At 42.6% G+C, this 26,289-nt stretch overlaps 4 protein-coding genes and 1 pseudogene across 4 annotated transcripts; 2 read left to right on the forward strand and 3 right to left on the reverse strand.

Moving 5' to 3' along the window:
• Positions 1–53: 53 nt before the first annotated feature.
• Positions 54–2,144, reverse strand: LOC115690111 (pentatricopeptide repeat-containing protein At1g11290, chloroplastic-like). The gene has a single exon (XM_030616359.1). It carries the CDS (start codon positions 2,142–2,144, stop codon positions 54–56), a length of 2,091 nt encoding a protein of 696 aa, XP_030472219.1.
• A 1,561-nt stretch (positions 2,145–3,705) lies between these two features.
• LOC115690117 (ethylene-response factor C3-like) lies at positions 3,706–4,900 on the reverse strand. Its single transcript, XM_030616368.2, has one exon. It carries the CDS (start codon positions 4,756–4,758, stop codon positions 4,021–4,023), a length of 738 nt encoding a protein of 245 aa, XP_030472228.1. The 5' UTR covers positions 4,759–4,900; the 3' UTR covers positions 3,706–4,020.
• Positions 4,901–9,881: 4,981 nt separating this feature from the next.
• LOC115690120 (rubisco accumulation factor 1.1, chloroplastic) lies at positions 9,882–11,811 on the forward strand. Its single transcript, XM_030616373.2, has one exon. It carries the CDS (start codon positions 10,067–10,069, stop codon positions 11,456–11,458), a length of 1,392 nt encoding a protein of 463 aa, XP_030472233.1. The 5' UTR covers positions 9,882–10,066; the 3' UTR covers positions 11,459–11,811.
• Positions 11,812–14,428: 2,617 nt separating this feature from the next.
• On the reverse strand, positions 14,429–18,067 carry LOC115690115 (uncharacterized). The gene is made up of 7 exons (XM_030616362.2): positions 17,716–18,067; positions 16,632–16,775; positions 16,231–16,298; positions 16,087–16,137; positions 15,914–15,973; positions 15,431–15,838; positions 14,429–14,775 (listed from the first exon to the last, which is right to left on the reverse strand). The coding sequence occupies exons 1-7, from the start codon at positions 17,837–17,839 to the stop codon at positions 14,737–14,739; spliced, it is 894 nt and encodes a 297-aa protein (XP_030472222.1). The 5' UTR covers positions 17,840–18,067; the 3' UTR covers positions 14,429–14,736.
• A 3,302-nt stretch (positions 18,068–21,369) lies between these two features.
• On the forward strand, positions 21,370–22,980 carry LOC130138475 (disease resistance protein RPM1-like; annotated as a pseudogene).
• Positions 22,981–26,289: the final 3,309 nt, after the last annotated feature.

Raw genomic sequence — 26,289 nt, forward strand, 5'->3', positions numbered from 1 at the left:
GTTTGTTCCAAGTTCCCAACTTAAGCTTCCTTTTCTTCCCCATTTCACCCTCATCAACCCCTGATGGCAACTTCGATCACGCTCACACCTGCTTCTTTCTTAATTCTGGAATTCATCATTCTTCTCCTGTCCTCTTCTACATCACTCCATCTGTTTGCAGTGGCAAATATATTCGATGAAAGAACATCATAACCAGAACTCCGAGGTACCATTTCTATAATCTGCTCGGACGCCAACTTCTCCATCTTAGAATTCTTAAACAGCTGCGAGGCAGCATATACAGCACCCCATATAATATAGTTGGGTTTGATTGGCATGCTTTTGATCACTTCATATGCCTCATCAAGCAACCCAGCTCGACCAAGAAGGTCGACTATACATCCATAGTGCTCAATTTTGGGAATCAACATGCGGCTATTGACCAATTCATGGAAAACCCTCTTTCCTTCTGCTACTAACCCGGCATGACTGCAAGCCTGCAAAACTACAATATACGTCATATCATTCGGCTTCATGCCCGATTCCTCCATTTCTCGGAAGAGTTGCAGAGCCTCTTTTCCAAAACCATGCTTTCCGTAACCGCCAATCATGGCATTCCACATGCATATGTCTCGATAAATTGCCTCATCGAACAGAATGCGGGCCCCAACTACGTCACCACACTTAGCATACATGTCGACAAGTGCAGTTTTGAGAATCACATCATTCATGCCACACTTGCTGAGGTACGCATGGATCCGCCTGCCCCAGGCAAACGCGCCAGTGCCTGTGCACGCCAGTAGGATGTTGACTATAATTTCGCTATCCGGACTTAACCCTTCGGCCCTCATTAGGACAAAGCAATAGAAAGCTTGATCAACGAGTGCTGCTCGAGCATAAGCTGAAACCATTGCTGACCATGTGAAGAAATCTCTGTTCTCTATGTGATCAAAGAGTGCCCTAGCATATTTAGTGTTGCTGCACCTTCCATACATATCAATCAGACCAGCGGACACAGCTAAAGAGATGTCCAAACGGTGTCTAGAGATATAGGCATGTATCTGCTTGCCGAGTTGCAAAGCTTTTACAGATCCACACTCTATGATCAAACTCAACAATGTTACTTCATTCGGGAGAAGGCCTTCTTCAAGCATTGTTTTGAAAAGATCAGCTCCTTCTCTTAATTTGCAACATCGGATGTAGCCTGAAATCATCACAGTCCATGCAACAATGTTCTTCTGAGTCAACCTGTCAAAGAGCATATGCGCAGAAGCTAAGTTTCTGCATTTGGCATGCATATCAATCAAAGCAGTACCTAGCATAACTCCCATATTCTCATCAGAATAGCCGCCAGAAGCAGTTCTTATTGCATAAGCATGCATAGCTTTCGCCATCTCGACGTTACCCAAATCTGCGAAAAGATTGGCCATATTCACCAAGGCAGCCTCATTAGGCTTTACATTCGCAATGTGCATTTCCTTCACCAATTCTAACGCTTTTTCAACTAGTCCATTGCGGCTGTAGCACCGAATCATCGTGCTCCAGGAAACGGCATCCCTGTCGGGCATTTCATCGAACAAAAAGCGTGCGAGTGCCACATGCCCGCATTCCCCATACATAAAAACCATCGAATTGAGCACGAAAACATCGCCGTCGAATCCAGACTTCGCCGAGAACCCGTGAATCTCCTCTCCCACCCGCAAGCACGAAACTTGCCCGCAGGCTTTAAGGACCGAAGGTATGGCGAAACAGTCTAATTCGTAACCAGCTTCGCGCGCGCATGCGTACACGCTAATTGCAGCTTCAGGGGAGCTGTTCTTGACGTAAGACGTCACGAGAAACTTGACATGAGCCGCGGAATCCAAGTGGGGTTGATGAGCTGCCCCGGAAACGCGGCCGGTGTGGCTACGAGCACGAGTGAAGTGGGTCTTGATCAAGAAGGCGTGCGCTCCCTCGGTCCGGTCGAGGTCAACGGAACGATCGTGAGGGTGGTGCGCCGCCCGCGAGACGCCGGAGGGTTCGACCGTGGAAAACAGAGCGTGGCAAAGGTGAGATCTTTGAGCGGGACAGCATCGAAGAAGTGGCGGAGAGATGCGAAACTGCAAGCGTCTGCTTTTCCCATGAAGCAGCCGTGAGTTTAGCCAAGTCTTTGCTGCTGCGTTCATGGAAGATTCATCCTTTATTATCACCGGATTGCTTCCTGGACACTCTCTCACCGACACGCATGAACATCATCGTTCTTGGACTCGAAACAAGAATCGAGACTCGTGATGATTGTTCTTCCCGATTTAGCTGGAGCAACTTCATCTGGGGTTCTAGTCCCTTTGCCTGTGCGACCAAGATTGGACCATTCCTGTTTGCTTGGTTCAGTTTCGGTCATGTGTCACGGGCCGGCAGATTTTTGGCCACGGAATAGCCCGTGCAAGTTGAGAAGACCCCAGATCAGCCTTCATTTTAGAGTTGTTCCTAAGACTAGTACGTCAAATCGCATCATTGTACTAACACTTTAGGCATAACAATTGATTTCGGCATGTCCTGATCTCATTAGGAGAGCGACATTAGCTTTCAACCTGTTTGTGCACGGGACCAATTCTGCCTTCAGAGGATATATTCATTCTAAGTTAAAATTCCTAATACAAGTCACCTTGACGCCGCTCTCACGAACCAATTATATTATTCCTTTTGCATCATTTATTTTTTGTCTCGATGGCACGAAACTTCATTTATAAAGGTACGAGAATACGGGAGAATAATGACACATACGTCTGAGAAGTTTCGATGGCTTTGGGACAAGAAAGGACGTCGCTTTTCCGCCTATGTGGCCCTAGATCTTTCCGACCGAAGCCGAGGTTCCTTCGTTGGCTCGGTCCAATGTTTCTCGTCGATGAGGATGGAGACGGTTGATTTCATAAGCCTCGCGTGACAAGCCTTTTGACCGGTCCAAGTTCGTGACTTTGGCTCCAATGCAAGGACCAAAACCGCTCTTGGCATATTCGCCTCCACAAACGGCTAAAAAGAAGAAAAAGACTGTATGCGGTTCTCTATATTTCATATATTTGAATGGATCCGAGAAATTTTGTTTTAAGTAGAATCGAAAAGTTTATGCGAGTCCCGAAATTTGGAATTGAAAAAAAAAGTGAAACGTAAGAACCGACTGATTTTACAATGACCCTCATCGAATGTAAGATAACAAGCGACAATAAACTCAGCGTACCTTGATCCATTGATTAGGGTGGAAAGATAAGGCGTGTGATTTATAAAATTGAAGAAGAAAATAATAAGGAGAGAAAAAGGGTATTGTTAAAAGTTTACTATTTCTCATTAAGAATAAAATTTCTTGTTTTTGAAAGACATCTATTAGGTTTGTTCATATATTCGAATCTAATACAAAAGTTCCCTTTTATGTCAAAATTTTTCTTCAGAAGGAGAAAGATCCTTACACCAAATAAAGAACAATCAAACAATGATGAAAATTGACAAGACGCTCTTTTTACGCCAAAGGCGATCAGGGCGAGGGGGTGGGCACCGGGCATCCCTACTTGCTCCCTTGCCTCCGTGGTCGGATGTATGCTCTATTTTTTTCATAGTAATGCATTGCAATGACCATTACTGTTCACCAGATGATTCATTCTTGTTGTTCAAGACCATCTTTCCCTTGGTCCAAAGCCATTCGCAAGAACGGATGATAGCACCACCACGAATATGGTCGTATAACTGTCACAACGGTCAGAATCAATGTGCAGTAGCCTGTATTATCATAACCATCCACAAATACTATGTAAAGACAAAAGAAAAGGTGTCCCCTTGTCCTTGTTGACAAAAATCACAGGACCCACAAGAATAGTAGATACCACTTTAGTACCTCCTCCACCATCTCAATCATGAGCTTCATCTCAGCTTTATCCAAAGAAGAACCAGATTCACAATCAAGCTTACAAGATGAAGGGAGATTAAAAATCTAAGAATTACTCCTCAGCTGGAATCCTTTGATTGAACAGAACTCGTGGACTCTTGCTAGTGAAACTAAAAGTAAAGTTTGGATCACCAAGGGCTAGGGTCTTCAGATACTTTGAGGAGCTCCTCCAAGTAAGCAGCTCCAAGATCCTCCAGCACCACCACATTCTTCAGCATCTGCTCCTTCTCTTTCTTCTTCTTCATCTCGGACTTCCTCTTCAGGGAATGCCTCTTCTTGAGGGCAAGAACCGGCGAGCCACCCTCCTGAAGCCCAACGACACCGTTGTCCTGACCCTCCATTTCTTGGAGGGACTTGTAGACCACCTCCGGGGGGAAATTGAGCACAGCAAGTGGGCCCCTCATCGCAATCGCGGCCTGGTCGTAGGCGAGGGCGGCCTCCTCGGCCGTGTCAAACGTCCCGAGCCAGACCCTGACCCCATTCCTCGTCGAGTCCCTTATCTCTGCCGCATACTTCCCCCATGGCCTGCGCCGCACCCCCCGGTATGCGGCCTCCCTAGCGTGCTCGCTTTCGTTCTCGTCTAGGTTGATGATATCTCCCGACCTCGAGTTCACTTCCTCGTGGTCTCTAGCACCTTGCGAGGAAGAGATGGTGTCCATGGAGTAGTCCCGGGCCGTGGCAAGGACTCCATAGAGGAGCATTTCTTCAGAGTCATTCTCATTGAAAGGAAGTGATGGTGGGGCAAAGAAAGCACTGGGGTTGTAATCAAGTGAGAAGTGGTGAGATTCTGAGGAATTGAAGGAAGAGCAATCGGTGGAGAACTCTGATAAACTTGGGTACTGGAAAAGAGAAGAATTCCAATCCATGATGCTGTGTATGTTGAATCTATGAGTTCTTTGACCAAGCAATCAAAAGAAGATATCAAGAAAGTGAGCTTCTATGGTCACATGAAGTTGAAGGTAGTGGCCTCGTGTGAATTATATATATAGGCATGAAGGGAGGGAACACTGTGGGATTCAAAAATAAACGTGAATTCACATGATTAAAGGAAAAGTTAAATTGATGGAAGATTGTGATAGGGGGAATCGAAAAGAGGGCAAGATTGGATGAACTTTGGTGGGCACTCTTTAGAAAGTGTGGTCGTTAATGAGAACCCCCGAAATCAAAATTTGCACACGTGAGTCAAAGGCACTCGTGGGCATGGCGGCCTTAGTCAGATGAGAATTCAAAGTGACATCATTCTGATGATTCCCGATGACAACGACTTGCCTGTGTGGCTTCGGATCCACTTGTCAGACTGCTCACTTGCTGTGTCCTGGTCAGTCGATGGCCTGAAGTTTGGATGGGGAGAAGTTCTGAAGCTCTTGAAGGGCCCTTCTAAGTGAAGAAACACCACCCATTTGGCTAATCTTTTGTGATCTTTGATGCTTTTGAAGCTTTTTCGTGGTTTGATGAATTTGATCCTTATGTCAAGGATATATGCAGATGGATGAGTAGGGGAAGTTTGGTGAATTTATTTGTGAGCTTACACATTTTTTTCACTTTAGTGTGAAAAAAAGCCTAGATTTAAATTGAACTCAGTAACAAGTATCACTGATTGCAAAGTTCCAAGTTTTGTAGGATCATACCATTTCTCTTCATTTGAGCACCGAGATCTGTACGTTCCGATCATTTGGGCTATCTTGAGAGACAATCTTGTAAATAATTCAATTAGAAATTCAAACTTTGCAATGAGTTGGTATAGGCCATCGTGCCTCATTTTTCAACTTTCATTTTTTTTTGTGTTGTGATAAGATGGTATCTTGAGTTAGATTTCAAATATAGAAAGAATATCACCTCTTCAGTCTTGTCAAAAGCAGATCATTCATCTCGTGATTCAGGAATTTGTAAGGAATGACTAAGGTTTATGCGGGAATACTATTGACCACACCCTTTGCCTCTTCCTTTCGTTACCAATACATATTGTGCCTGACCATATTCAAACTGGCCATCAGGGCTTATAGTTTCCATTGAAGAGGATCAACCAGTCCATGAAAGGAGAGAAGAACATATGGCAAGTTGGGAAAGAGAGTTGGAAGGTGAAAAGGAATTTAGGAAAGATTTGAGGAAGGACAAAGAAAGGGCAATAGATGGGGCCAAGTCCTTTTAAGCCTCTAGTGGGAGGTACGTTGAATCGGTACGTGCCATCACTTCTTTGTCCCTTGACGATGATGATACCGAGGTTTTCTCTATTGCAACGTCCTTGGTTTCACCCAAATGGACAAAAGGTGAGAAAGCGGAAAATAATGAGAACAATAATTGTGCCCTCATTTTTTGCATGATAGATGGTGGAAAGAGGTTATGCCTGGGCTTGGCGAAATGGTGAGGAGGGACGGCCAATGCTGTTGAGCTCCTTCAGACGTTATAATAAACGTCTTGCACTCATTACAAAATATTTGATTTGAATCGTAACTATTTCGTATCATTTACAATTGGTGTACTCGTCACCGCTGCTCTATCAAAATGCTATTAGCTTGCAAGTCTTTTCACACAAGATATGTCGAACTTAGGCAATAAAAAAACATAGTTTTCCTTTGTTTCTTTTCTATTGATTACTGTTTTCTCCTTTCTCCAACATAATCAATCCTATTTTATAATGAGGTAGGTATCCATGCTCAATAGGTCCATGGATAAGTACAACCTTTCAAGTTGTGTTTAAATCACCTCGTACGATAAGTTTGGGAGAGACCCCAATGTGAGGAATATATTTTATTATATCTTTTGATTAATCAGGGTTAGCATTGACCGTCATTACGCACGTCTGTCTCGTGCGACTAATTAATCCTCGATCAAATATATTTTATTATTATAATTATTTTTATTTTCAGTGTCCGTTCCGCCATCGGGTCTAGAAATCATCCATTTTACCATAATCTCTTTGCTAATTAGACTCAAGCTATTTCACTCTGGATTTATCATGAAGCACAGATAGAGGTCATTAGTTTTTCTTTTTGGTCAGAAGAGGTCATTAGTTCAGCAGCAAAGCACTTGATTGTCAACACATTCCAGCTACAGAATATAGCCCTCGTGGCATTTGTATTCTTTAATCATAAGCGATAAAAGATGTCCGTCGTCAAATGACTCAAATCTCGATCGATCTTTTTGTTTCCTTTCTTTATGAAACATGGTGCAAGCAAGACATTGTTTGGTGAGTAGTCTAGAAGGCTATTATTAAATCTTGAAAGGCACTGATGCTTCTACTTTAGCCAAAAGCAACTAGCAACAGTGACAATATGAGCGAATGATGCTATAGTCTGCATGGCAAACTTTGACCTGGCAATGCATTGGAAGACCAAACCAAAAGCCCTTTCATACTATTATGGTTCAGTTCGCGTTTTCATAATATCAGAATAAAGCAGTGTGATATCCATCTAATTCTTGAATCTCATTAGTCATCCTTGTAGGAATTCAAGGGCAATGTCAGGGGTATTGCTATTTTTCACTTAGGGGTGTTATGTTCGGGACAATTACATATCAACATCAGTGCTCGGATTTTTTTAACTTTAGGACAATACTGATAAGGTTATAAATGAGTCGAAATGGTCGTGTCTATGTGTCGGAAAGATTAAAAGTGTTTGATATAAAAGAAAAGTCATAATGGGTCCAAATGCAAAGACCAAAAAGAATAAATATCTATAATTCAAGAAACTCCGAAACACATGGTAAGCTTTTGGGTGAGGCTATTTCCGGATCAAATCCACTCCATCTTCGTTAAAGCGACAAAATAGTCTTCAATCACCCAATTGATATTCAAAGCGGTGAATACGGCACTTTCCTAGTGGTGAAGTACATCAAGTGACTCCGTTTGCTCAAGGATTCATATCTGGGATGGCTGCTCAAACTCCATGTCAATAGCAAAATTTTAGAAAGAAGTTCATTTCAAGAAACGATTAAGTTAAACAAGTGCCAATACTATGCAAAGAAAGTGGCTCGTGTCCTTGTACCCAATAACAATCACTGGCTCTTATAATTATCCTCCAGTGCTCAGGTCCTAAAGAGTTGGTCAAGAAATGCATATAATAAGGGCAACACGGGGGGCCTTGGGCTAATAATGATGCTATGCGGCTAGAGTTAGATATAATAATACAAACCATAGTCTATAATAAAATATAATATGATGTGGGCCGTCTCCGGTTAAAAGGGTTGGTCCTCCAAAACATATTTTTTCGGTGGGTTCAACAGAAAAGTTCCAGAAGCAAATGAAAGTCTTTCAGAAGTTCAATATTCAAAGAGAGAAGGATTGGTCAAAGCTTACACCGGGGGTGATGTAAGAAAGCTCTTAGTGAGGGCTTTCAGCTAGCTTTGAAGACCTTTCTTCAAACCGACAGTCTTCACTTCACATGTGCTGGTTGCCTCATATGGTTGAACAGAGAGAAGAAGCAAATTTGATTAAGGAGCAAACGCATGCATGTAAATGTCATGTCACCAATTACATCACCAACGCAAACCCTAATGAGAATTGCACGTGCACTTCAAGGGTTAATTTAATCCCGCAGAGAGGTGATCTGTTCCTGATCCGGACCACTAGTCTAGTCCAGTTCCGGTCCGGTCCATTAACGAAATTCACTTAGGGTTCAGTTCACATTTTACTAATTATTATTAATAAAGTTTACTTAGGGTTTAATTTTTTTGAAAAACAAAAGTATACATAGTCCATTCGATTCTCCCTTAGAACTGGGAATTGGACTGCCCGGACACTAGTTTCACTTTTAGGAATCGGGAATCAAATTGACACTCTTGGAAACCGGACCCAACCGGCTGGTTCGATCTGGTTCGGGTGGTTCCCAGTTTTGGTGGTTCGTTTTGCATACCCCTAGTCCCCCGTTCTTTTTCCACGGGAGTCTCTGTAGATTCACGGTTGCGCATGCATTCGGTATCGTTCAAACAGCTTCTTGATCTAAGTCTTGAGACAAAATAAGAAGTTTATTAAATCTATCTTCGACAATCTTGACACCAAGTAGATAGCTAGCTTCACCCATGTCCTTCATCTCAAAGCCAGAGGACAACAACTGGTCCGGAAATGGGATCCCCAATAGTTGGAGACAAGAGATTCATATGAGAAAACATAAGAAACGAGCCTCCGCTCGAGCCTTCAAAGATGAAGATACATGAACATCCATTTGATCCCCATCAAACTTTGCATTGATTAGTAGGATAATCCTTGTTATTTTCAACCTACGTCATCAATATTAAAAACGAAAAAAAGGAGCACGAAACTACCGTTGGACCCTTTTGCATAAACACAATAGCCCTTCTTTATCAACGTACACCCATATGCTAAGATGGCTTGATGAAATAAATCTAAGGTACTATTGTCTGGACGCCCGCTTTAAGCCATACATTTCTCCTTTTAACTTGCACACATATCTGACACTTCTTGAGCTCATTTCGAAGGACTTTACATTGCCAAGTCAAAAGGAAGAACATTTCGGGTCGACACTGAAGACCCAAAAAAAACTCAAAAACAATTCAGAAAGAAAGAGCTCCCGATTCCTTCGATCCTAGAAAGATTGCTTCTATCCAACTCAACCGGAAAGAGCTTAGGTGCGCCTCCTCCATAGCTAGAACTATTGCACAGACTACGAGAACTATAATTTAGTAAAAATCTTCACTTTACGTGAAAACTCGAAGATTATTGCAATTTAAACCTAAAACCCGCAAGTCGTCGCCAGTGGCGACAGCCACCACCAACCCCCTCGGGTTAGCCCTGCTACTTTGAGGTAAAATGATACTTAAATTCCTAACGGATTCAATTGAACATAAGTTGGGATTCCAAAAGGAAAATTGGAAGAGTTGATGGAAGATTAGATTAGAAAAGAAAGAGAAAAGGAAAAGGAGAATGCGAATGCGAATGTGAAGAGGGGAAATTCACCAAAGAAATTTCTTAATCTGGGCTCTGTGTGGCCCATTGAACTCCCAAAGCAGAAGAAGCCTGTTTCTTTTGATTTGAGCATTTGAGATCAAGCCAACTTTGGACTTCTCCTTCTTCCTCTTCCATCTCCTACAAGAAAAATATCAAAAGCCATCATTCAATTTCAGTTCAGATAAGGTTTCACTGAAGACTCACAGTGACCCTCCTCCACCCTCACTGCACCACCGCCTCCCGCCGCCGCCACCGCCGCCGCCGCCTCCACCATGCTCTCTCTAGCCCTCATCAACACCACCCACACCCACCACCACCACCAATTCTTCAACCCCACCACCACCACCACCACCCTTAAGCCCCTCACTTCCCCTTTCCTCCACCACCCCCACCACCACCACTCGGCCGGCCCGAGGCCCATCTCCGCCAGCCTCAACCCGAGCCCTCTAATCCCGGCCTCCCCTCCGCCGCAGCAGCAGCGTGTCTACCAGCCCTTCCGCCCTCCCCCCTCCCCGCTCCCCTCCCAGTTCCGCTCCCTCGACACCGCCGGCCGCCTCGACATCCTCGCCAACCGCCTCGGCCTCTGGTTCGAGTACGCCCCACTCATCCCCTCCCTCATCCAGGAGGGCTTCACCCCTCCCTCCATCGAGGAGGTCACCGGCCTCTCCGGCGTCGAGCAGAACCGCCTCGTCGTCGCCGCCAAGGTCAGGGACTCCTTGATCCAATCCCAAACCGACCCCGATGTCGTCGCCGCCTTCGACTTGGGCGGCGCCGAGCTCCTCTACGAAATCCGGCTCCTGAGTGCCGCGCAGCGGTCCGCTGCGGCGGAATTCATAGTTAGGAATAAGTTCGACGCGAAGGGCGCGCAGGATCTCGCCCGCGCCATGAAGGACTTCCCTCGCCGGCGCGGGGATAAGGGGTGGGAGAAGTTCGAGTATAAATTGCCCGGAGACTGCTTGTCGTTCATGTATTATAGGCAGAGTAGGGAGCATAGGAACCCGTCGGAGCAGAGGACGTCGGCATTGGAGCAGGCGCTGACCGCGGCGGAGACGGAGAAAGCGAAAGGCGTGATCCTGGAGGAATTGGAAGGGAAAGGCGGAGAAGGGGATGGAAAAGAACGGGAAGTGCAGGGTGGGGTTCGGGTACCGGTGGTGAGGATGAAGATGGGGGAGGTGGCGGAGGCGAGCTCCGTGGTGGTGTTGCCGGTCTGTCGGGCGGAGGAGAGGGAAAGGGAGATCTTGGAGGCGCCGTGGGGGTGCAAGAGCCAAGGGGAGTTCGGGGTGGTGGCGGCGGAGAAAGGGTGGGCGAGGTGGGTGGCTCTGCCGGGATGGGAGTCGGTGTTGGGAATGTCCGGCGGAGTGGTGGTGGCATTCCCGGACGCGAGGGTGTTGCCGTGGAAGGTGAATAGGTGGTACAAGGACGAGGCCATCTTGGTTGTTGCTGACAGGGGGAGGAAAGAGGTGGTCGAGGACGAAGGTTTTTATATGGTGGCGGCGGATGCTGATGCCGATGGCGGCGGCGGCGGCGGCTACGGATTGAAGGTGGAGCGGGGGTGGAGATTGAAGGAGATGGGGGTTGGGGAGAGCCTAGGGACAGTGGTGTTGGTGGTGAGGCCACCAAGAGAAGAGATTGAGGATCAATTGAGTGATGACGATTGGGAGTGAAAGGCAACAGCATGAACATGAGAAGTGTGTCGATCTACAAATATTGATACAGATCAACATACAACCCGGTTCGATTTGAGACTATGGTCGAACATGAACGCAGTTTGAACATGAACTTTTCAGGTTGAAATGGGTTTTTTTTATAAATTGCCCATTTTGGATTTTTGGGAGGAGCCCTCTTTTGATGTTTCCTCTGTTGTTGTCTAAAATATGAGACTTGTTCAATTGGCAGATCATCCCTGTAGCACTTCAGTTTTCCCTTTATTCATCAGGAGGGGGTATACCTCTTTACACACACGTATGAAATTCGACATGTAATAACATCTCTGGAAATTCATTAATCCGCTGGTTCTTGATGCTGTCTGAATATGGAGTAAAATGTATTAATCCGCTGGTTCTTGATGCTGTCTGAATAAGGAGTAGAAGGCCAACTTGCGTTTAAAATTTGGAAGAAGTTCATTTCACGGGATCGTGTGAGTGACGCGTGGTGTAGTATGTAGTCTATGTGTGTTTGATGCCTTACCCGGAGGACAAATCGGCGAGCTTAGCGAACAAAAGAAAAATTTGGGCTGGGCGGATAGTTGAGATAAAATCCTTTTCGTCCTCTAAACTCTGAAGCTTTTAACATAATCCACGGGTGTCCAGACAGTTGATAAAAATGACTCAAATCAAAATCTTGACACGAATGAGAGAAAAAAAGCAGACGAAATTGCAGAACTACAAGATTGATATTGCGCTAACATTTTGCTCAGAGTTATTTTACATTCAAGTACATCTAGTCTGAGATGAAAAAAGAAGAACCAGGAATCAAGAATGTGATGTTGGTGGTATCACTAGCTGCATGATGGTGGAGGCGGAGGTGGAGGCGGAGGTGGAGTAGGAGGCCTTTTGAAATGGACACGGCCATTACCTTGGGAGGTGGTGGAGGAGATCTTCTGATGACCCGATCTGGCAACACCACATTCAACTGATGATCCCTCGAGTCATCATCAGATGAAGTTGCGGATACAAGCAACTGGAGGATCAGGATGAGAGCAAGAGACTTTAGAATGGCCCCCATGGCGTTTGGATCTGTTAGACGAAGGCAGATGAAGCATTCACTGCTGTTTTAAATAGCCCATGGGATGAATGTGCCCCGTCATTTATTAATCTAGTTATGCATATCAATCTCAGTACCAACCTACTATTCCGAAAAGTTAGTCAATGCTCCTGAGGAGAAAAATGGCAGATTTCTTGGGGTCTCTTGGTAGAACCAATCGATCAACATTAATTAGATACAAGCATACAACCCAAACGCTCAGCAGCAAAAGGGGAAAAGGAAACAGATGCAGGAACCTAGATCCGCAATTGGTCTTGGATCTTGTTTGGCTCTGCAACTAAAGAGGTTCTTGATGAAAATACTATGGATATCTATGACAGTTTCCATACCCAAAAGTTTAAGCTAATACTCGTAAATTGAGATCGTATTAACTTCGAACAATGACAGGGCAGTGAACTGTTTTCTTCAACCCTTTATATTCATATATGTTCTCTTACATTCAAATACACGTATCACCACAGAACCAAATAATCTGGAAATGGAGTCACAAACTTCTACAGCAAGTGTGAGGAAAATGGTAGGAATCGGTAAGGCGATTGCTTCTATCTGACTAGCTGCATGGTGACGGTGGTGGAGGCCAAAGTGGCGGAGGAGGCGGCGGACCCATTGGTCTAGGAGGAGGACTTTTGAAATGGATGGGAGCATTCACCCTAGGAGGTGGCGGAGGAGACCTTCTTGTGACCCTAATAGGCAACAACCTCAACTCATGAGGAAGATGGTGTGAGCCAATTGAACCATCAGATAAGACTGGCGATACAAGCAACTGGTGGATCAACATGAAAGCAAGCAACTTTGAAACGAGACCCATTTTTGTGGATGTCGAGTTCGTTAACTGGTAAGACAGATGATGCACCGATGCTGCTTTTATAGAGCATGGCTTCTGAAGAAAGGCTGAACCAGATGGGAACCAAATCTGCAGTTGGTCAATGCTTTTGAAGTTTCGAGGCCAAAATGTCAACATATGTTGGTAGCCAGCTGGTTGATATAAACGTTTTGAAATGCACACAGATCGGGAACTCTGACCCGCCTATTGATAGAGTATTCCGTTGTTGTCTAGTCAACCAAGAGAAGTAGTCATAATGCCAAGTGTCAGAAGACTGATTAAAACAATAGAGGGGAGCATGATTCCAGGATATAATATTTTGGAACATAAAAATCTGACCAATGAAAATTTATAGGTTTCAGATTTCAAGATATATAAGGTAAGTTTTAGGTTTCAAAAATTGAGAAAATTATTTCTATGGATAGGTTCTAGATAAGTGGAAACCTTAAACAAGTTTTTTGTATTTTTCTTAGTCTATGTCTTCACGTGATTCTGCGGTGTTCCACGGCATTAAATTATGAACATATAATCTAAAATCGCTATTTTGAGCTTTCATTTTATGACTTGTTAATGTTTCATATTCTTCGTATGTCTAAATATAAATTGTTGTCAGTTAATCATAATAGCAAGTGATGATCATTAAATATAATGATTCACTACAATTGTTCAATTAATAATACAAGCCTTACAGGTTTTAGGGTATGTAAGATAGGTTTCGGGTTTTAAAAAATGAAAAATCAATTCTCCAGGATCGGTTCCAAGTTCTAGATGGAACTTGGGACCGCTCATCCCTAATAAACAACAGGGGTGCAACAGACCATAAATGGGTATTAAAAATAGTGGATTGTTTATAAGCCCACAACAAGAGTTTGTAAGAGTCATTTTGTGAACTAGTTTTGCAATACAATCTTCACTGCATAGGAAACGTAACACATAAACAATTATTATACAGTATCCATGATGTTCTTGCTAAGACATGCTTATGAGCAATCAAAATGCAAAATATAGGAAAGGAATATCTCGAGATGAAATCTAAAAAGAGTTCCACGAAGGAATATGAAATCCATTACCATAATCACACAGCGAATAGTACACTATTATAGAACCAAGGAAGTAATTGTCAGCATCACCTATAGAAACACTCACGATACACCTAGCTCGATCGATAAAATGACGGCCTGTACATGATTATTAAAACAAAGAGGCGGGATGACATGAGGGCATCCGAATCTTATTATATGACTTCACGAAAAGATGTATTAGAACCCCCGCGAACCATGTTTCAATGCACGTTCGTTCTCGGCACCCAACAGTTCAACCTCGAACCCACACTAGGAATTAGTATGAATAGTATGTTCATGAAGACTTCAATGCCCGCACAGCTTCAGCAAAAATCTAGTAAGTAAAAGACTGTAAGTCAGCGGAAATGGTTGATTCATAACAGGAAGCAAGGAAGTTGAAAATTAGTCTGATGCACTCCATGTACATCAAAAGCAGGAAGAACCCAAGTCAACAGTCACGCACCAAGATTGAATTATGAGATCCTTCCAACCGGCCAAAGTTGCGAATCTCATGACCAAATTGTAGGCTCCGTTTGTTTCGCGAAAAATAAATGATTTGAAAAATATTTTCCTAAAAATAATCACTTGCATAGCTTGAAATAATTAGTCAATAAAAAAATTTCATTATCGACAACAATTTATATCTAAAAATTTATGTGGACGATGAATATTTTCTTCATTAGTTCATTTTCGTAAGCGATACAGGCAATTATTTTTAGAAAAATATTTTCCAAATCATTTATTTTTTGCAAAACAATTGCGCCCGTAATTTACACTTGATCAGCGAGCTCATAGCTAGTCCTGGTTTCATGAAAATCAGAATGTGAATGGCCATAGCCCCTATATCATTTTGCAGCAAACCTATAAAACGTCAACTATCTTCTCATTACCTTTGTGAAATAACTACATTGCCCACTCGAAGTAACTGCCTAAATAGAAAACTAACAATTATTATAAGAAGCAAGTATTCAGAAGGAGAATCACCGCACCTTTGAAGAAGGCCCGGCCTGCTGCTTCCGCTCTCCTGTTAATGTTTGATTGTAGCCACTAAACTCCTTCTCATTATCCCTAGGAGTACTGTCAATTGAAACTTCTTCCAAATCAGATGATGCCGTCTCAACCTTCTGCAAGGTGTCACTATCCATCGCACTCGTTCTTGTCGAATAAGATGTACTATGATTTTGGTTCTTTGAAAACTGAGTGGCAGCAGCTCGAGCACCAGCTATGGCAGCACTGAGACTCGATGATTTCCCTGGTTCACTTTGTTTAGATTCAGACACATTTAGTAATAGGGAACCTGGCTTCAATGAAAAAAGATCACGTGGATTTGGAAGCGGAAACTTCACGAGCAGTGGACTTTCCACTTTAGTAAGCCCTCTGGCTGCAGCTTCGTATATCTGTGAAAAGTTCATTTGTCAGCATATGTACAATGTCGTGCATAAGATGATAATTTACGTAGCCAAATCCTTTACCTTCTTTTCTAAGTTGTAAATCTTCTGGTACCCTCGCATCTCGAAAGGAATGACTAATTTCTGTATTACTTAAAATATATCAACAAAGTCGAATCAGTGTGGGAAATACATAAATGGTGAACAAACATATGTGAGAACAAAGTACCGATTGCGAATAGGACAGATTTACACACCTGTGGCTGTTCACAGAGCCAGCAATAATCTGTTAGTGCTTCCAGCCTTACCTGTAATTAAAAAATTTTAACACGTTCAACTTAATTTGTGAAATCAGATAGGTATTCAAGAAACAAAGCAAGCAAAAGATCAGTGTGTCCCACCCCTTCAGGCACCCCATCCCAACTAGCTAGCTCTTCACCTCGGACACAGCCAACCACTTCGACACACCCTTTTTCATAGGCAAAACATTCCAACTGTCAATGCATTTGTCTGAAAAAGACGAACACCCGTTCTATGATGCAGAATCTACTGTTAGAAACTTTGCCCAACAAAGAGCTTAGATAAAACAGAAATTAATGCGGGTGAAATGGAGCAATAAAAGCAATCCATATCTACACTTTTTTCTATCAAGACATACATAAAACTGCTATTTATCTGGGAAATCCATCAGAAGATGATTTGAATTTTCAAGAACTTGTAAATAGGAGGCTTAAGTGCTCTTTCAAAAAAACGAAAGTCCAAGTATGCTAGTTGCAGCATAATAGGCTCTCCCTTCGAATACCTAGTAGTCTTGAGACGGGATAGTGCTCAGGGAACTTAATTTCAGTAATCCCATTCACCGCATAAATCTCCCTGTAGAACTGCTCCATAGCTTTGATAGTGGATTCATCTGGAACTTTGCTGGCGGCGTGGATCCAAAGGCGGCCTTCACAAATGATGTGCTATATAGTCAGAGATCCTCGAAAAGGAAAAGGAAAAGGAAAGGGAAAAGGATATTCAAAACTTCTTCAACAAGACGTTGACAGTACTTGCTAGATCACAGCTTTGCGCATAGACTTTCTGAACTTCCATACTCAAAGTTTAACATAATATTTGTCAACAAAGAATTGATTATATGAGCTGAGAGTAACATTCTAACTTTCTCAAGGCTATCTTAATGCACGCGCAAGACGTTTGTACTTCGTATCTTTCACTGCCCCAGACAGTATGTGCTAGGTATTAAAGTTGGGCCACATCATTCCATTCTCAGTTACACAAACTTTCAGCAACAGTAAGTCATCCCTTAGCAACTTCTAACACAGTTGATTTGCACTTGCTTGTGATGAGAACTTTATGTTCCAACATTTTCAATAAACACACAACCTCGTTCATATCGGTCCACATATTGGTTTTCAATTTGTTCTTGCTGTTATTTCTATGCAATCCAACCAGGCAGTTTTCTATAAACTTGTGGAGCATGATGAAAACATTGGTGCCGCACAAACTGGTCGACGAAAGTCAAGCACAGATTTTGCGACAAACAAAATGCCCTCCTCTCTTTCTCAAGTGCTATGAGCAAACAATGTTCAATATCAGTAGTTAACCTTTTTCTCCCTTCCAGTCTCGGCAGGTTCTCTCACCATTCACTTCATCCTTTGAACTCCACAAACCACAAACAGAACTTGGTCATAGAAAACTAAACAACCACTGAAAACTTCAAGAACCCAGATACGAAAACACCGCGAACAGATCAAATCAGTAGCTCAAAGGGCTCCACGAACAAATTCACTCCTTTCTCGTTTCAGACTAAGTAACAGCAGAAAGAACAAAAAAGTCGGAACTTCGGCGCAATATTAGAAGTATGAAAGGGAGTCCGAGAACCGAACCTCGAATTGGGGCAGGCCAGGACCTGCCCTCGATGCGCTTGATCCCGTACACGAGCAAAGAAGCCCATGGCTGGTGCATCGTCAGGCACGGGTTCCGGTAATTCCCCTGGTTCCGACTCTGCATCGCCGTTCTCCTTCCTCTTTCGACGAAACAAAATTCTGGGTTTTGCTCGGGGCTGCGTGATTTTCTCGAGAATCCAACGGAAAGATTTCCGGGCGAACTTTCTGCGACGAGCCGCTGATTTGTACGTTCGGCGTTTTGGTTTTCTTTCTCCTTGTCTTAATTGGTGAATCTGGGTTTGCTTACCAATTGCAAAGATATATTAAAAATTAAAAAAATTCCGAAGTTGAAGAACCTATGGATACAGAATAGATGGCAAAATGGCCTAAGCATCTATTTTATGTCTTGTTTCTTGAAATTCAAGACTTCAAGTTTCGACCCACTTAATCATTCTCAAATTTAGCCTTGATAGCTTGGCAAAATGAAAAGATAATCTTGAAAGCAAGTAGGCGACATGGCGAATTTAACAATCCTGCAGAAATGTGGCATATTTTACAGCAAAGTGGATGATCTTGAGCTTGACAAATATAGTATAAGCTAAATTATTCAGAGAGTCGACTTCACCGAAACTGTCCTAAAGTTCCTATCTTGAAGCTCCTTGATAGCCTAACAAGATTTGGGTTTGAAAAGGGCATACAACTCCACAATTCTACTCAAGCTTGTTGAGAAATTTGACGAGAAAGGACTACCATGGTGGTTGGTTTGGTGATACGGGGCTTATTCCCAAATAGTTTGGAGTCATTCTAGATACGGGTTCCAATTCTTTGATCGCTCCTCAACTTCGAAAAGCCTTAGTTCGCTTGCAATGTAGGTCCAACCGTGCTATGACATAAGATAATGCCTGGTGATACTCATACTAGCACCGGGGTGAATCGACGACAATGGACCGGCTCAAATGAGTAGTAGTTATGACTCCATCGCGGGTGTTGAACTCCTATAATAAATCGGCTATATGGATCAACATAAGAAATTTTTATGATCATGCTTATTAATGTTTATGATTACATTAATCTATATAGATTGAGTCTATTTAAGAACCTTCTTGTTATGCGATATTGGAAGAGTGTGCCCGGTGTAGAGGTGGCACCACCAAACTATCTTGTCTCAGCAAAATCAGCTTTACTATTTGTTTGGTAAAGAACAAAAAAAATGCGCCTCCCATTTTCTATGTTCGGAAGTTTAAACAACTTATTTACTAAGAAATGTGTTTCAAGGACCTTTTGGCAGTCTAAAAAGTCGTTGAATAGACCAAATATGTGAACCAGTCTCTGTACATTTAAGTCTTTTTTCAGTCAAATTTATGGTAATGAAGGGAAACGAAACTTGTTTAGATAACATAAACTTTGACATTATATTCGGATGATATCTTCATTTGATTTTTGCAAGGTCAAACTAAATCCTAAATGACCTGACTAAGACAAAATTAAGTTTATGGACCGGCCACACCAAATAAAAACATCATCGGTTTGATTTAAGCTCTTTTATATGTTGTGCACACTATTAGTCTTTCCTAGTTCCTATGTATGAACAATACAACTTTGGTTTTGGTGAGTATTGAACGTTAGAATTATTGTGTGGTGTTTAGATTTAGGTTCCCATTCGACCCCCCATCATAAACCGATTTGCTTTTCTCATTTTTTTCCCGAGTTCTTGATACCAAATGCCAACCTCTCATAGGTAATGCAAATAATTTGACCCAATCAAGTACGCCCAGTCAACCTTTTTTAAGAAATTTACCAAAAAAGTCCTAAATTTAATATACGGATGTTCATTCAGTTCTAAACCTTTTAATTTGGCCAACTTAGTCCTAAACTTTTTCATAATTTGCCAATATAGTCTTTCCCATCAAAATTGATCAGAAATTGTTAACGTTGATGCCAACCGTCGTACGTAACTCTATTGATAGTTGATGTGGATATTTTTATTATTGTTTTTATGAATTCTTTTTCTTTATCATTTTTCTTTTTTTCCTTTTTCCTCCACCGATCGCCGGGCTTCGGCGATGGTGAGATCCAATGAGGGCGAGCCTTGCCGGCCTTCACTTGTGGTTGGTCACCGATTCATCATCAAGCCTTAGCGACCGTCAAAGGAAGATGGAAAAAAGGAAAAATAGAATGTCATGTCAATATCAGTCGTGCCGCGTAGGAAGGCTAGCCGGCTAACGTCCACATTAGCAATTTTCGGCTAAAATTAATCAGAATGACTATATTGGTAAATCTTCCAAAGGTTTATGACTAAATTATCCAAATTGACAGGTTTAAAATTGAATTGACATATGGACAGTAGGTTTATAATTTTTTTTGTAATTGTCCCACTACCTCGTGCATGTCTCTCTGTTGATCTTCCCTCCTTACATGTAATAATCTAAATTAATCAAACACATATTACTAATTTGCACATTTTTATTTATATATATCATATCTTAACTGCTATATTAAGAAGTGGAACATTACATCTGCTAGCTCTATGCATAAAACTATAGGCAACACTCTAAAATGGGTCACATGGTTCGTCAATGGCTCGCTTGATGATTCATGACCTACTTCTGCTTGCCATGTTCACGGGCAAAGCCTCTCCAAGAGAAGCTCCTGCCGGGGGCATCAACGCAATCTGCAAGAAGAGTTTCCTTTGCGGGTTCATACGAGCTCAAGCATGCCATGATCAGGGTCACCGTGAGGCTAGGAAGCACAAACACTCTTCGGAGGCCTCTGTGTCGGACGTGTCAGACACCGACACTCGTCCGACATTCTTTTTTTATTATTTATTTGTGGATTTAAATCAAATTAATTTGATTGAAATAATCATAAAAATGATAATTTATTATGTATAAATAAAAATATACATTTAATATACAACGTGTCCTAACATGTTATAATTTTCTATTTTTTGAGAAATGACGTGTCGGCGGGTCGTGTCGTGTCGTGTCGTGTCGCGTGTCTCGTGTCGGTGTCGGTGCTACTTAGCCACAAGGTTGTCGCCGCCTCCGCCGATGGTCAGTCCTACCAGTAGAGACAAGAACATCACGTATTCACCACAACTGCCGTCACTTTGAGCAGATGGCTCGCACCGCAGTCATGAAAACTACTACTCATTCAATCAATTAAGACTACGTCCAATTCACTTCCTCGTGTGTGTTTGTGTGTGTGGCATGGAACTCTTCCAAATTAATTGGCGAGCCAATAGATAAAAGAGACCCGACCACATATCACAGTGACATCAGGTTCGGTCGAATTGATCCATTTGCAATATCTCCACCTATCGCCATTATGTACAGGTGTTTTGTAATGCGCCTTAATTCAGCAGGTCTTGTGTGAAATTCATACCGGTCCTCAAGTTCTTGCGGTGCAAATCTCATAAAATAGTACCCCAGTGGGATGGGCATTATAAAGAGATCAAATAGTCTTCCTTGTAAACTAGAATGCCTCTGCGGTTCTCCTTATTTTGGTTGGAACTACTAGGATGATCAAGAGAATTAACAATTACTAATCCGTACGGGGTTACTACCGCGGCTGTATGCTTGTAAATTTACCTTGTGAGATATTTTGTGTCGCATCCACTGTTGACTAGGTCGTGAGTTGACCAGTCACGTGTAGCAAATTGCCAAGTCCATGAATGACCAAGCGCTGTTGTCGGCAAGAATCATCAATGCAGCAGAGGATCATGAGATTGAGTGTATGAGGCTCATCCGTCTGTGGATTGCAGAAGGATTTGTTGAGGAAAGAGAAGGGATGACACAGGAGGAGGTTGCTGAAAGATACCTGAAGGAGCTTATAAATAGAAGTTTGGTGCAAATTGCAGAAACTAATTTAGACGGAAGGCTAAGAAGTTGTAGGGTACATGACCTAATGCGTGAAAGTATCCTTTCTAAGTTAAGGGACGAAAACTTTATTTCGTTTGCATCTGAGCAGAAAACAGAATTGCACAAAAGAGTCCGGCGTCTGTCGGTCCAATACACCTGCAACAACGCACTGAACCAGCTAAATCTCCCCAGCCTACGCTCTCTGCTCATTTTTGAGTCAGGAAAAATGTCAAGCTCGGATGAGCAATTCGTCCCAAGTGGCTCTAAGCTGCTGAGGGTGTTAGATCTGAGAGGTTCATGCCTTCACAAGTTCCCCCAACAAAAACCAGTTCTGTTCCACTTGAAGTATCTAAGTTTGAGAAGCACCAACGTGCACATCATTCCTCAGTCAATTGGAGAACTCCAAAATCTAGAGACTCTGGATCTTAAACACACGTTGGTTTCTGAGCTGCCTATGGAGATAACCAAGCTCAAGAAACTACGGCATTTGTTGGTGTATCGTGATGGAGAAATCACACCTTCTCTAGCCTTGAGTGCTAGAAAGGGATTTTCAGCTCCCCAGGGCATTGGAGCACTAACATGACTGCAGAAATTGTATTGCGTAAAAGCTGGAGGTGGTCGGAGCAAGAATACAATGCAAGAAATTGGAGAGTTAGTTCAACTAAGGAGGCTGGGTGTAAAAGACCTGAAGAAAGATGATGCAGAGGAACTATGCCACTCCCTCGAGAAGATGACCCACCTTCGATCGCTAGAGGTGTTTGCAGAAAGTAAGTCCGAAGTTATTGATTTGGACTTTCTATCTTCACCTCCCCCGCTCCTTCGGACTCTAAATATCAGAGGATGTCTAAAGAAGCTGCCTCATTGGCTTCCTCTGCTGAACAATCTGGCCAGTGTGCGTTTGGCATGGAGCAGATTGAAATCTAGCCCCCTAGTTGTGCTCCAGAATTTGCCCAATCTCTTGGATCTTGATCTGATTGAGGCCTTTGATGGGGAAACATTGGACATTGGAGATGGAGGGTTCCCGAAGCTCAAGAAATTGTACCTCACCCATCTGGAAAATCTGAGATTTGTGCTGATGAATAGTCAGGCAATGCCTTGCCTTCAGAGTCTCATCATTGACCGATGCAAGCACTTGGAGTGGCAATCATTACTGGTTGTCATCCGCGGCCTCACCCTCCTCAAGAGTCTCCAATTCGTGGAGATGCCAGAAGAATTTGCTCTGGCGTTCTATCCGTGGAGCAGTAGCGGAATGAGGGAGGGTATTTTGCAAGAGTACTATGAGGAGGTGATGAAACGTAACCCAGAAGTTTACTTCCGCCGGAGGAAAAAGCATTACTGGGTGCGGTATGATCTTAGCCTCGATTGCTATTTTACTCTTGAGATGGGATAGTGGTCATGGAACTTAATTTGAGTAATCCCATTCACAGCATATTCCTCCCTGGAGAACTCCTCCATGGCTTCGATAGTAGATTCATCTGGAGCTTTGCTGGCGGCATGGATCCAAAGGCGGCCTTCACAAATGATATGCTATACAGTCAGAGATAAAAAAGAAGAGGAAAAGCATATTCAAATCTTATTCAACAAGACATTAACAGTGCATTGGCTCCATCAATAATTACGGCAGAGTGATATATATTTTAACGGAACGGAAAACCTGATATGCACACAAAACAGCACTCTCTGATGGATACTTTACATGTCACTTAGGCAGCAATTTTATCCTAAATGCAATTCTAATCACGATGCAGTTTTTTCGAATGTAATAAAAATCGCAGTACCCTTATAAATCCTTCATAGGCACCAGCTTTGCGCATAGACTTTTTGAACTTCCATACTCAAAAGTTTTACACAATGTTTGTCAACAAAGAATTGATTATATGAGCTGAGAGTATCATTCTCATTTCCCATGGCTATCTTAGTGCACTCGAAAAATGTTTATACTCTTTACTGCCCCGGACAGTATGTGCTAGGTATTAAAGGTGCGCCGCATCATTCCAGTCTCAGTTACACAAACTTTCAGCAACAGTAAGTCATGCCTTATCAACTTCTAACACAGTAGATATGCACTCGCTTGTGATGAGAACTTTTATGTTCCAACATTTTCAATAAATACACAACCTCGCTCATATCAGTCCACATATTGGTTTTCAATTTGTTCTCGCTGTTATATCTCTGCAATCCTATCAGGCAGTTTTCAATAAACTTGTGAGGCATGAAACAATGGTGCCACACAAACTGGTCAGCGAAAGTCAAGCACAGATTTTGCATCTTACAAAAGGCCCTTCTCTCTTTCTCAAGTGCTATGAGTAAACAACGTTCAATTTCAGCAGTTAACCTTTTCTCCCTTCCAGTCTCTACAGGTTCTCTCGCCATTCACTTCGTCCTTTAAACTCAACAATCCATAAACAGAATCTGGTAATAGAAAACTAAACAATCACTGAAAACTTCAAGAACCCAGATAGGAAAACACCGGGAACAGATCAAATTAGTAGCTCAAAGGGCTCCACGAACAAATTCACTCCTTTCTCGTTTCAGACTACGTACCAGCAGAAAGAACAAAAAAGTCCGAACTTGGGCGATGGTCAGCCCCACTGATAAGTACAATAACATTACATATTCATCACCGCCACCGTCAGTGTAGGTCGATGGCCTCACGCCGAGTGGTCATGAAAACCACTCATTCAATAAATTTAGGTTATGTCCAATCGTCTTCTCTGTGTGTTTGTGTGTGTGGCATGGAACTCTTCCAATTGAACTGGTCACTGGTTAGCCAATAAAAAAATCTATAATATATCATTGTAGCGTTAGGTTTGGTCGAATCGATCCATTTGCAATATCTTCACCTATAGCCATGATGTGCATGTGTTTTACAACGCGTCAAATCCGATGTTCATTTCATCTTCTTTATTGCATGCTATGATGTCTTTACTGAACAAAATTTCCTATACTTAATGTTGACCTTGTTTATCGTTGAGTGTGTGGGCATGGAACATGGAGGGAATCATGTGAAAAAGGAACGACTTTAGTGGATTAAGCAGTGCTTTCACAATACTAATTTCAGTATTAAATTGTATGGCGTACACAGATTATATATCTATGAAAGATTATTCATATGCATAGGTGGAATTTTTGACAGGAGTGCAGGCTTCTATCTTGATGACTAACTCGTGCGCCCGTCTGTCAAGAGATCATCTGATATGTGTAATTAATTGTTAAACAATTTGGCCATTGTAGCAGAAAAAAACTAAACCTCATCGTTTTGACATAACTTCAGCTACGTAACTACTTGTGCACGAGTTACTATGCATCATCTCTGGATTAATTACCCATTTTAGGTACTTCGAACATATCGGTTCCAAACGTATGTCACAATAAGATGGAAATTATTGTATGAATTGTGTATATGCCTGTCCATCCAAACTATTCAAGTTGGTAGGTCTTATGAAATTCATTGCGATCCACAAGTTTTAGTGGTGCAGATGGATCCAAAATGCAGGTACCGGGCTCATGCGATAATCCTCAGGGGGATGGGCATTATAGTCCTCCTAGGAAATTAGAGTGCCTCTTCACTGCAACCCATGTGAAATTTCTCCAATTTCCCAAGATTACGGGGCGACTTAAATTGGTCACTTGGGCCTATCGATTACCCTAACCATATCGGATCAAAATATGATATCTAATAACTGATTTTAGTTACTTAGGAGGAGATATGTGGTAACGATCAACACCCCCCACAAAGCCTGGCACATAAATCGGTGCAAACGCTTCTTCAAACTGGACAACCCAACAATATTGAACTGGATCAGATGATAGGACCTATACTTCATCCATTTCTCATATCAGGTTCACCATCCTCTGCGCCTCCAGGGACCGTGATTACTTTGATTCGGGAGAACCTAGGTGGAACAGGTTGGCAAGGGTTCAGTGGTCGCTCACTATGCCACTTTAAGCAATTTGACGGAATAGTCGATGGCCAATAAGGGAAAGACTTGATTCAACAATTTCTGTAAGTTCGAAAACTTAATCACACAAGGAGCGAAAGTTAGAGGAGTAAAAATCAGTACTTTAACCCGTTGAGAATGTCAAACTTCTTTTCCCAAAAAAGCAGAGATACGATTTTCCTGGGATACTTAATCCCACAAGTCGTTTTCTGTAGTTGCGAGAAGGCAACCGCGTTAACAGAGAAGAATTCCACATTACGTTTCCGCGAAATTCATCGACAAGGCGTTTGTCTCGCCCCCTTCCACCTAAATTCCGCATTTTCTGCTTATTGGATTGTGAATTGACCAGCCACAAGAGTAGCAAACGGCCAAGTCCCGTTCGTCGGCTGGAATCATCTATGAAACAGGAGAGCAATATAGAAATCTGCCACTGGGGTCCAATGAGATGCAGCTGCCATGACTTGGCAGTTTTGATAAGCTATCGCAATCAGTGTTGTGCCATCGGAGATGAGAAGTAAAAATTTCAAGTAAAAATATTATTTTTTTTAATTTTTTTCGGTGAGGGCCGCGCCGCCCAAGCTTGTGGCCAGTCCATGGCCAGCGACCGGCCATGGATCCGGGGGGAGAAGGAAGAAAAAAAAGGGAAAAAATTAAAATATTATTAAAAATTATCTATATCAGCGCCGACGGTGCCACGTAAGACCGCTGGCGTTCACGTCAGCGATTTTCAACATAAATTGGCCGGATGGACTGAAGTGGTACCAATACGAAAA

This window comes from Syzygium oleosum, unplaced genomic scaffold (genome assembly GCF_021117445.2).
Source record: "Syzygium oleosum isolate NSW1041296 unplaced genomic scaffold, Sole_v2.1 Sole_v2.06, whole genome shotgun sequence".
NCBI classification, from domain to species: Eukaryota; Viridiplantae; Streptophyta; class Magnoliopsida; order Myrtales; family Myrtaceae; genus Syzygium; species Syzygium oleosum.